This window comes from Amaranthus tricolor, chromosome 14, assembly GCF_026212465.1.
Source record: "Amaranthus tricolor cultivar Red isolate AtriRed21 chromosome 14, ASM2621246v1, whole genome shotgun sequence".
NCBI lineage: Eukaryota > Viridiplantae > Streptophyta > Magnoliopsida > Caryophyllales > Amaranthaceae > Amaranthus > Amaranthus tricolor.
In genome coordinates, this window is record NC_080060.1 from 17,245,830 (window position 1) to 17,257,697 (window position 11,868).

Sequence of the window (11,868 nt, forward strand, 5' to 3'; positions counted from 1 at the left end):
TGTGTTCCTTAGGATTACTGGTGTGTTACCTAGGAAGGTCTCTCAAAGAGACAAGGATTGATTTTATGTAAAGTTTTTGTAAGTTCCTTATTTTGTTTTGGCTGTGAGCCTTTTTTGCTGTAGATGATTGCGTCCTTCCCTTGAACCCTTCATAGAAGGTGGCAAGGTTGGGAAGAATGATGCATTAGCAAATTCTGGCATGGTTAGTTTGTCTTTGGCTCTCCTAGTCCTTTTGGCTAGGTTGTACCCTACTACATTAAGTTGTATTTGGAAAGTAAGTGAATTTATTTTTTGTTAGAGTTTAGGCGACTGAGAAAGAACTTACCACATGCATGTCTCGTTACTTTTGATAAATTGCTAATTTGCTCAACTAACTTTATTAATCAAAAGAATACAACATATTAACAGTACCCATTACATGGTTGTATGAATCCAATGATATTTGCTATAAAAAGAATAACAGGTGATACTCACTGGTCACTAACTAGTTAAATTACGTATGATATCTTCTCATATGTCCTGTTGTATTGTAAAAGGCTCGCGTAAGTCTTGTCTCATATTCCAATTTACAAACACTTGTCGTCAGGGCTCAATGATACTCCATAAACTTCTCCGAAGAATTCAATTTCTTGTCGTTTCTCGTAATTGTCTTGCGTACTATACACATGGACGAAATCGTACTTCTTTAAATTCATTCTGAGTGGGAAATATTCGATTTTATTCTGACTTTAATGCAGTAAAACTTGAGAGAAATCAGTGAACCTTTTCAGTTTTAGGTATGTTAAGTTTAAGCTTCAATTAATGTGCAAGTGTTGCAGTAAGTGTCAATTGTGCAAGCCAACTGTTTGATGAAATGCGCAAGTGAGATTCTGCAGTGATCATTGTATGATTGGATTTGTTCTTTTGGGGAGTAGGTTAATGTTATCATTCAACATAGTGTTGAGGAAATTTCGATCAATTTTTATAAGAAAATAACATATTGGAACTGATGTGAGCAAGTACAATTTATGTGCATTCCTTAATTCTTGTACAAAAATTAAAAATTGCCAATTGGGTTTGCAAATTCATGCTAAGATAGTTCAGTATGGTCATACAAATAATATAATATTAAGCAGTGGACTTGTTGATTTTTATGCTAAATGTTATGCTATTGAGGATGCTAGGAGGATATTTGATGTGCTGAAACAGCATGATGAAATGCCGTGGATGTTCGATTATACACGGGTATTCACAATATGGTTGTGGAGTTGAAGCGAATAAGTTGTTCAAGAAGATGTTAGAAAGTGATATAAAGCCTAATTGCTTCACTTACGTAAGTATTATTGCTGCTTGTTTGAGAGGCAAAGAGCCTCTCGACTAAGGTAACCCATGTTATCAAGCTTGGATTTGTGAATCAAAGTTTTGTGGTGTGCTCTTTAATTGAATCAAAGTTTTGCTGTAGATGATTGCGTCCTTCCCTTGAACCCTTCATAGAAGGTGGCAAGGTTGGGAAGAATGATGCATTAGCAAATTCTGGCATGGTTAGTTTGTCTTTGGCTCTCCTAGTCCTTTTGGCTAGGTTGTGTTGTGTACAGAAATTTTTGCTTCTATAAATCTACTTGCCTTTAAAAAAAAAAAATTCCTTCTCAACCCCATCTCTCTGTGGATACGAACCTTACTACCCTACTACATTAAGTTGTATTTGGAAAGTAAGTGAATTTATTTTTTGTTAGAGTTTAGGCGACTGAGAAAGAACTTACCACATGCATGTCTCGTTACTTTTGATAAATTGCTAATTTGCTCAACTAACTTTATTAATCAAAAGAATACAACATATTAACAGTACCCATTACATGGTTGTATGAATCCAATGATATTTGCTATAAAAAGAATAACAGGTGATACTCACTGGTCACTAACTAGTTAAATTACGTATGATATCTTCTCATATGTCCTGTTGTATTGTAAAAGGCTCGCGTAAGTCTTGTCTCATATTCCAATTTACAAACACTTGTCGTCAGGGCTCAATGATACTCCATAAACTTCTCCGAAGAATTCAATTTCTTGTCGTTTCTCGTAATTGTCTTGCGTACTATACACATGGACGAAATCGTACTTCTTTAAATTCATTCTGAGTGGGAAATATTCGATTTTATTCTGACTTTAATGCAGTAAAACTTGAGAGAAATCAGTGAACCTTTTCAGTTTTAGGTATGTTAAGTTTAAGCTTCAATTAATGTGCAAGTGTTGCAGTAAGTGTCAATTGTGCAAGCCAACTGTTTGATGAAATGCGCAAGTGAGATTCTGCAGTGATCATTGTATGATTGGATTTGTTCTTTTGGGGAGTAGGTTAATGTTATCATTCAACATAGTGTTGAGGAAATTTCGATCAATTTTTATAAGAAAATAACATATTGGAACTGATGTGAGCAAGTACAATTTATGTGCATTCCTTAATTCTTGTACAAAAATTAAAAATTGCCAATTCGGTATGCAAATTCATGCTAAGATAGTTCAGTATGGTCATACAAATAATATAATATTAAGAAGTCCACTTGTTGATTTTTATGCTAAATGTTATGCTATTGAGGATGCTAGGAGGATATTTGATGTGCTGAAACATCATGATGAAATGTCGTGGATGTCGATTATACACGGGTATTCACAATATGGTTGTGGAGTTGAAGCGAATAAGTTGTTCAAGAAGATGTTAGAAAGTGATATAAAGCCTAATTGCTTCACTTACGTAAGTATTATTGCTGCTTGTTCGAGAGGCAAAGAGCCTCTCGACTAAGGTAACCCATGTTATCAAGCTTGGATTTGTGAATCAAAGTTTTGTGGTGTGCTCTTTAATTGACTATTACTCTAAATGCAGGAATGTAGATGGATGTTCCTTGATTTTCTATGAAGCAAAAACCTGGGATAATGTTTGTCTACAACTCAATGATTGCTTGTTACTGTCAGAACTTCTATGTTGAAAATGCAATAAGGTTATATTTACAAATGAGAAATTGGGTTATAAATGCTACTGATACCACCATGACCAGTATTCTGCACGCGGCTAGAATGGTATCAAATGTTCAATTTGGTAGGCAGGTGCATGGATTGATAATAAAACTAGGTTTCTTGACTAATTTGTTTGTTTTGAGCTCTCTGATTGAGGTGTACTCCAAAAATGGATTCATTAATGAAGCTCGATATGTTTTTGACCAAACCATTGAGCGGAACAATGTTCTTTGGACATCAATGGTTTCAGGGTATGCTCGGAATGGGAAAGCAGTGGAGGCGCTTGAACTTTTTGATCAAATGATGGCAGCTGGATTTGTGCCTGATCATGTTTGTTTTACTGCAGTGCTTAGTGCTTGTAACCATGCTAGTTTTCTCGATAGAGGTGTAGAACACTTCAATAAGATGATAAAGTATTATGATCTGTCTCCTACATTAGATGAATATGCTTGTTTGATTGATTTGTATGCAAGACAAGGAAATCTAAGTAAGACAGTTTAAGTAATGGTTGATATTCCTTTTAAACCCAATTGTATCATTCTGAATGCTATATTAAGTAGCTGCAAAACTTATGGTGCAGTGGAGTTGGGACGAGAGGCTTTTGATCGGCTATTTTCTTTGCAGCCGCACAATTCTGCTGTGTGTCTAACAATGGCTCGTTTATACGCAGAAGATGCCTTTTGGGACGAGGATGCTAATATAAGAAATATCATGAAGCCAAAAGGAGTGCAAAAAGGCGTTGCGTGGAGTTGGGTTGATGCAGATGAACAATTGAGATTTTCGTAGTCTGGTACAGTGTGCCTCCGTATGTTGCTCGATGGTTTTCTTTCGGGATATTTTTGGCCAATTTGAACGCATTAATTGCAAATTTAAAAAGCGAATTAGCTGGTGAATTATGGTATAGATATTCTTAACAAAGGCAGAAGGAATTTGAAGTGTTGGAGCAAATGATTATCGACTTCACTTATGAAGCAACTGATATAATTACCATTTACCAAGGTACAAGAATTTAATTGCACTTTGCATGCAGTTAGCAATAATAAGTCCGTTTATATAGTTATACAATTAGTTTTGATATAAATTAGCTACTAGGGATAAATCCAGGATACTAATATGTGTTCATTATTAGGTGGACTATTTAACCCAAGTATGAGACGTATCTCTCGACGAGATCATTTCACACAATAATGTCTGTTCATTATTTTCTTCAAAAGTGATTATGTATGTATGTTGAGTTGATATGGAGTAACAGAAAAACAAATCAAGAATTGAACAAAGAACATGTAAAAGTAAGTTATGTTCCTAGGTACTACTTCCCTTAACGCATCTCCAAACCTAAAGTATCTTGCACCTCAAAATAATTTTCCAATTCATGTCTTCTATTCAAAGGTTTCCTTGTTTTAGGTATACTAATATATGCTACTAGCGTGACAAGGTTCTAAAAACAAATTTTAAAAACTAAGATAATTAAATTCTCGAACCCAATCGAGCAATCACAACCTCTGATTGATCCGATTTCTACCATTACAACAATAGAATCCTCGATTCAAGATCTTACTAAGTTATAGAAGAGAAGACAAAATTATCAACAAAAAATGTTCAAATCCTCCAAGAGTAATCTAATTAGCAATAGTAATGTTGTTACACCATGGAGACTTTACCTAGTGAATGTCCTAGAATCCCTTCAAGCTCAAATTATCATTATTTTTCTACTTGTATTTTATTTAGCATTGTCTATAGTTGAGCTTTCATCTTCTATGACACAAACTTCTTGCCAAAAAATGGAAGGGAAACTAGAAGCATGGTATCATTGGGTTCAATTTTAAGCCTATTGTGTTTGAGGGTATTGCTTTTAAGTGTAGGGTTAGGAAGGTCATTTTTTGAGAAATCGGGTTATGTAGTTGATGGGGTGGTTGTGGTGGTGGCGTTGGTGTTGGAGGTGGTGTTAGCGAGGGTTGGAGGCGGGTTCTTCTTGGTGGTGAGCTTGTGGCGAGTGGTTCGCGCGGTGGAGAATGTGTATGAGTTGAGTGATGATGCTATCCAAACCAAGATTGAGGAGGTGGAATGTGAATTTGGTGTGTTAAGAGAAGAAAATAAGAGGTTCTTGGAAACAATTGAAGAGGAGGCTAAAGTCATACTGATGCTTCAACAAGAGCTTGGCGATAATGTAATTTGTGGTTCATAATTTGATTTTTCAATTACTACTAATACAAATTAAATATGTTGGATATATAAAGTTATATTTTAGCTAAAAAGAGGGAAGTTATATGCATTAAATATAGTTACAATTTAATTTGAGTTGATTATACATTATTATGCTCCTAAATTTAGAGGTAGTCTTATGATGATCTTTTTCACTATTTTCTTTTATTATTGGATCGTTCTATATAGTTTTTTTTTTTTTACATATTTTTAACAAAATACTAATTATTGTCAGGACCATCTTGTACATTTTAAGGGTTCAGAGTGAAAATTGAAATATAAAGTCTTGTTCAAACATGCTAATAATACTTTGTTTTGTGTATTTTTGCAGTTCAATTTTGGTTTTATTAAGTAGAATTTAGATTTAACTATATAACAATTAGAGAAATTACTTTATAGAATAGTTTTATTGATGTAAGTCTCTAAGATGATAATCCTAGTCTTATTAAGAAGGTCATTATGTAAATATATCATTTCAAGCAAAGAAGAAGAAGCATGCAAAGAATCGGATCAGACTGAGATGCGCGGCCCGCGGGGTTTTACGCTGCTCGCTCGTGCGCGACACGTGGAGTTTTACGCGGGGTGCGGAGTTCAGTCTGTTGGCTGGGCGCTATTTCACTTTTCCCATTTCGGCTTTCATTTTCAATTGGATGTTTAGAGGGGTTTGGGAGGCGACTTGCAAAGAGGAATGATGAGCAAATCCAATGGCAAAAAGCTTTATCAAATCTTTATAAATAGGCAAGAAAGCTTAGGAATGGGATCATCTTGGAATTTTTCATTAAAATACTTCTTCTTCTTCATTTCTGATTTTCCATGGTTATGGAGCTTCAAGCTTAGATTTTCATTTCTTGAGGAAGGTTGATTGGAAACTTCTAATTACTCATTGTAAGAATTCCTCTACTTAATATACTTTTGATTATTGAAGAGTTCTTATTATAATCTTATGAATGTTGTTTGAATTGGAAATCAACTATTGTTCTTGTTATTGCAATATTCATTTATACTAAATCTATTTGCAAAATCAGTTAGTTTTGTACTTGGCTTAATGGTAGCGACTAGTTCTAATTGTGAATGCAGATTATGAATGATTAGAATCTAAATGAACTTTTCATTTTGATTGAAAACTATTTGCTCGAATAGTTTTAGCAAACCTATTGATTCTCTTTTCTTAAAGCTATTGTTGGATTAAATTTATTCCCTGATTGGAGTGAATTAACTAATACTAAGAGCTTTACATTCAAACTGATTTTGATGTTTAGCTACACTTAAGGAGAATAAAAGTATAATCATCTTCACAATAGGTAGTCAAAAGTGAATTTCTTAAGTAAAGTATTCAATGATCAATGAGAAATAAGAAGTGTACAATCAACTTTAACTCAAGATATACTTTCCATTGATTTTTAGAAAACACCATTGTTATACATTTCACTTAGTTCATTTCTTGTTCAAGTTATTTTATTTCAGAAAAACAAATCCAAACCCCCATTTTCTTTGTGTTATTGATTGTTTTCAATTTCATCTTCCAAAGCATATATCATTCTAAATCCTTCTCATAAAACTCTCTTCTCTGCCATGGCAAGGAAGAACAAAAACAAGGGTAATTCGAATGCCAAAAATTCAAGTGCTAAAGCACTAACTTTTGAGGATGATTCGAATGTTTCTCCAAGAATTGTGGACAAGACAATGATTGCATTGGATGCCATGTTAACCCCTGAACAAACGTTAATGGAAATTGTGGATGGATCGAACAAAAAGACCCGATCTGATGGAGTGATCCCTATTGCTGCGATTGATGATAATCAGGTATCTTCTGCGCCAAATTCTAATTGCCTGAATGATGTGAATGATATTATTCTGGAAAGTGAGGATTTAATTGAAATAACCTGTTGAAATACACGAAGATGATCGAATGCAACAAGAGGGGGGGGGGGGGGTGAATTGTTGTGTATCTAACTTTAGTTAGTTTTTCTTGTAATTTGCGGAATTTTAAAAAACAAAATAAAACTTAAACGTAAAAAGCAAAAGATAAAAAGGAGACAAAGATTTTACGTGAAAACCTTCTTGGCCTAATAAGAAGGAAAACCACGACCCCCCGGGATTTCAAAAATTCTCACTATGTTTTAGGCAATCAATTACAATTACATAAAACAAATATGCTTCACTTGAAGCTTCTCTACTCTACGCCTAATTCTCTTCTCTTCTTTTCTCCTTCTCTTTCTCTTCTCACGCTTCTCTATTCCCTTAGACTTCCCTTAAGTCTAATTACAATAAAAACACTCAATTACCCTTACAAGGCCAATTCTTAAGAAGATTAAAATTAAGTAGTTGCTCAAGAAAAATATAATGAATTAATTGGCAAATTCATGAACAAAATATTTTTCTTATTTTGATCTCACCTTAAGGACACTCTTAGATGGATATCGGTTTGAGCAAAGTTCCTCCTATTTATAGTGGGAACAGACAGCAGTTACCTCAGGCACACCTCCCACTATCATCCACGTTCTCAAAACAAGGATAGTGGAATTGCCAAAAGAATAAATAACCGGCTGTCATTTGCTCAAAGATAAAATCAGTTTCCTTAAGCTAAAAATAGCATAGGAGTTAAAAAGAACAAGATCCTAAAAAATAGGAGATCTTAATCTTAAAATGAAAAAGTCTTAGGCTATTATTAGATAGCCTAAAAATAGTTTTGCCAATCAATTTATTAAATAATTAAGTAACTAATTAAACTTTTAACCTTTTACATTAACTAAAAACAGAAAACGTAATTTTCGTAACTTCCAGTCAATGTCTTCTCCAGACCTGTATCGTGGGGAACAGCGCACTGTCTCCATCTACAACTTTCGTCAGGACTTTAACTCTAGGAACAGTAAACTGACTTCTAAAGCAATTGTCCAACTTCTTGGATATTTGAGACATGTACAACTTCCACGAACAAAGTCATAGGCTTCATCAACGATTAACACAATCGGATTTTTACCTACAAAACAATCTCTAAAATATGTTTGTTTATTTAAAAGTGAAGTCATCATCAAAACCTAAGAGGCCAACAAATTCCCCCTTTTTAATGATGACAAACTTTATAAACAAACTTAAGTATACTAGAGTAAAGCAAATGTTGAAGAGCATGTTAGAGATTAAAACAACTCTTCTTAACTTAGTAAATATAATTTACCAAGCATATCATAAACCAACTTACTCTATAAAACATAATATCAAATATGTTTTAAAAATTTCAAAAAATAATTAAACTAAAATAAACTAATATAAAATAGACTAACAAAAAGTATTAAGTATTTTCAAGAGAAACAACTTTAAAACAGTTAAACTAAAACAATCAATTAACCAAAATAACCGTAATGTTAAAAACAACACAGTTGATAAATTTAGCATAAACATAATTAGCAGCATGATAATTAGCACACAACACATTATCTTCCATTGAATCAATATGAATCAATTGAGATATGTAACTGTCAATTCACACAGCTCCTCTTAAGCACATTATCTTTCATTGAATCAATATGAATCAATTGAGATATGTAACTGTCAATTCACACAACTCCTCTTAAGTTTGTGCATTCTCTTCCCCCTTTTTTCATCAATCAAAAATAAGATAAGAAATACCAATCCTCAGCACAAAACATATAGAATTGTCAGTGATGAAAGCAAGAAACAATAATAAAAGTAAGTGCCATGAACAATAACCAAACCTGCATATAGTTAGTTGTCACAGACCATTAATAAAAGTAAAGAAAAGTAGCAAATGTTCAACGTAACAACAACAATGTACCCCAGATGGTACAAAGTAAAAAGTGAAATTGTTTGTGAAATGCAATAGCCATTCAAATCTTAAAAAAAATATATAGGGAGAGGGTTCAAGGGGCAGTCTCTTCTTCATCCACATATTCGGTCTGCACTTCTACTGTATCCAACTTTGCACCAAGACGATTCTCCATCATGGTAAGTTGATCAACAATTGAAGCGAGTGAGACACGAACTTCATATTGAAAAGCACTGAATTGAGATTGTAGGTCAATGAGCTTAGAGAGAACAGAATGTGAGGAAGCTGTAGAGATAGGATCAGCACAACCAATACCAAGAGATGATGGAAATGGTGGTGGTGTAAAGTGAATAGGTGATGGAGGTGGTGATGGAGAGTGATTTTTTGGTGGAGTGGTTGGCTTGGGAGAGAGAGGTTCATTTGAAGTAGGCTCAAGAATGGTTTCAGTGATATCATCAACCATTGCAGCCTTTCGTTTTGAAGCAAGCCTCCTACTCTTTCTTTGAATAGCTTTACCCTTCCTCCTTAATGCAATCACAACCTCTTCATCACTGGAATCATGACAGAGATCATGAGGCACTTCTTCTCCTAAAGCTTCTTCCTCTCCTTGTTCCCCCTCTTCCTATTCCCCTTCTTCTCCTTCTTCAGTGGGAACAGGCCCTTGTTCTTCCTCCTCTACTTCCTCTTTCTTTTCTTTTTCATTTTCTTTTTCGTCTTCATTTTCTTTTTCTATATTTTCTTTTTTTTCTCTTTCTTCTCCTTTTTCCTTCTTTATTTTTACTTCTTTTTCAATTTCTCCTTCTTCTTCATCCATTTCCTCCTCATCAGAACCTACATCAATTATTTCTTCTGATTCATTTATTAACACCCCTTCATCATTTAATTTGAGATGCAAATTTTTCAGACATCGTGCACCAATTTTCATATTGGGACCCATTGGGAACTCCAGCCCATCCAATGGTACCCCAAACTTGCGAAAAATCCATGTTAACAGCCCCCCATAGCCAACAACATTCTTTTTCTCAATGCAGTCAGATGAATGTGATATCATCAAAGATGGAAAATTTATTTTTATTTGATTATCCATGCAATAAATCAAGGTTGCATCACGTAGACTCACTTCACTCCTCTTAGAGTTTCGGGGCAAAATGAATCTTCGTGCAACATTGTAAAGTAATTTATGCATTGGAGACAAGACATTATGACTGATTTTACCCTTCTTTTGTGCAACCCCTAAAAACTTAAAAATCGTTTTTTCATTTATTCCTGAAAAAACTATCTTTGCACCAACACAATATGTATCAAACCCAACATTTGGAACATTGAACCATTCCCCCAACAATGCGCTATTAAACTCTAATTTTATGTTCCTAACCATACTAGAACACATTTTACCGTTATTGGAGAAGTTTGAAATAAACTCTCTCATAATGTTTGGAAAAATGGAACTACAACTAAACTCAGTCATCAAAACCTCCCATTCTTGAAATTTTAAAATAGTATGTAGTTGAGGAAAGTGTGTAGAGTCATACCAGTACTTATCTACCCCAAATCCGACAGACATTTCCTTTGCATTCTCTTCAGCACTATTAGGATCAACTTGCTTCAAACGCTTGACCGCTTTGGAGGATGATTCACTTTTTGGTGAGAATATTTTTCGTTTTGTTCCAACATTTTCAGTAGTTTCTTGGGATGGTGATGGTGCAGCGTTCAGTAATGGGGGTGGATGAACAATTTTTAAGGGTTTTGGCTAGATGTTTTGGTGGGATGTAGAGGCTTTCTTTCTTGATTTAGAAGTTTTCTTGCTTGATTTTGGTGTTTTCATGTTTGAATTTTGAAAGGTTGAGAGAAGAAGAAGGACGGTTTCTTGAGACGGTTTTGAAAAGGGATGAAGATAGTTTGAGTGATTTGATGTGTTAGGGCCTTTTTAAAGATGGCTGACGGTTACCTCACGTCCCATCTCATCAATGCCATTCATCATGGCTTTTGATATGGAAGGATTGAGTGGATTTGGAATTGAATTTTAGATTAAACCGTTTCCCCTTAAAATTTTTATTTATTTAAGTTTAAAATGGCTAAACATTTTTCAAACAAGATGATAATATAATTTATGATATCAAAATAAAATACGAAATTAAAATAAAGTAATAAAAAAATGAATTATGATATTATAAAATATTATAAAGAAAATAACAAACATATTGCTTTGGTCTGATCAAATTAACAACATGCAAACAAGAGAATATTCATAGTACAAACTTTATTACGTGTTTACCTGATCCATGCAATAATTGATTTTCAATCAAAATATTGAGGTTGATTCCTGACCCTTTTTTTTTCATGATGCTTCATTGGGAATTTTATGCGACCAACTTTAGTGGAGCTTGATCATACCAAGTTCCAATCTCATCTTTTCATATTGTTCCCTTGGAAGTGGTTTGGTCAGAATATCTGCAACTTGTTCATTAGTATTGACATGCTTTAATACAATATTTTTATGTTCTACATTATCCTTAAGAAAATGATGTCTAATATGTATATGTTTAGCTTGTGAATAATGCACTGGATCTTTAGATATACATATGGCACTGATATTATCACAATAAATAGGAATACATTCAACTTTAATACCAAAATCTCTTAGTTGCTGTTTTATCCAAAGCATGGGAACAGCAAGCTGCTGCTGCTACGTATTCAGCTTCGGCTGTGGATAATGCAACCTTGTTTTGTTTCTTAGAGCTCCATGAAACTAAACATGAGCCAAGAAATTGTACCATACCTGACGTGCTTTTTCTATTGACTAGATCACCTGCATAATCTGCATCACTAAAGCCTTTTAAATCATAAACATCACTTTTAGGATAAAATAGGGACAAGTCGTCTGTTCCCTTTAAATA

General features: G+C 34.0%; 2 protein-coding genes across 2 annotated transcripts; both read left to right on the forward strand.

Moving 5' to 3' along the window:
• The first annotated feature begins 2,470 nt into the window (after positions 1 to 2,470).
• LOC130799361 (pentatricopeptide repeat-containing protein At1g28690, mitochondrial-like) lies at positions 2,471 to 3,486 on the forward strand. Its single transcript, XM_057662462.1, has 2 exons — positions 2,471 to 2,725; positions 2,890 to 3,486. The coding sequence occupies exons 1-2, from the start codon at positions 2,471 to 2,473 to the stop codon at positions 3,484 to 3,486; spliced, it is 852 nt and encodes a 283-aa protein (XP_057518445.1).
• Positions 3,487 to 3,489: 3 nt separating this feature from the next.
• On the forward strand, positions 3,490 to 5,170 carry LOC130799362 (uncharacterized). The gene is given in 4 exon segments (XM_057662463.1): positions 3,490 to 3,767; positions 3,905 to 3,984; positions 4,522 to 4,797; positions 4,800 to 5,170. Coding segments are annotated over 4 exon segments (1,005 nt in total).
• Positions 5,171 to 11,868: the final 6,698 nt, after the last annotated feature.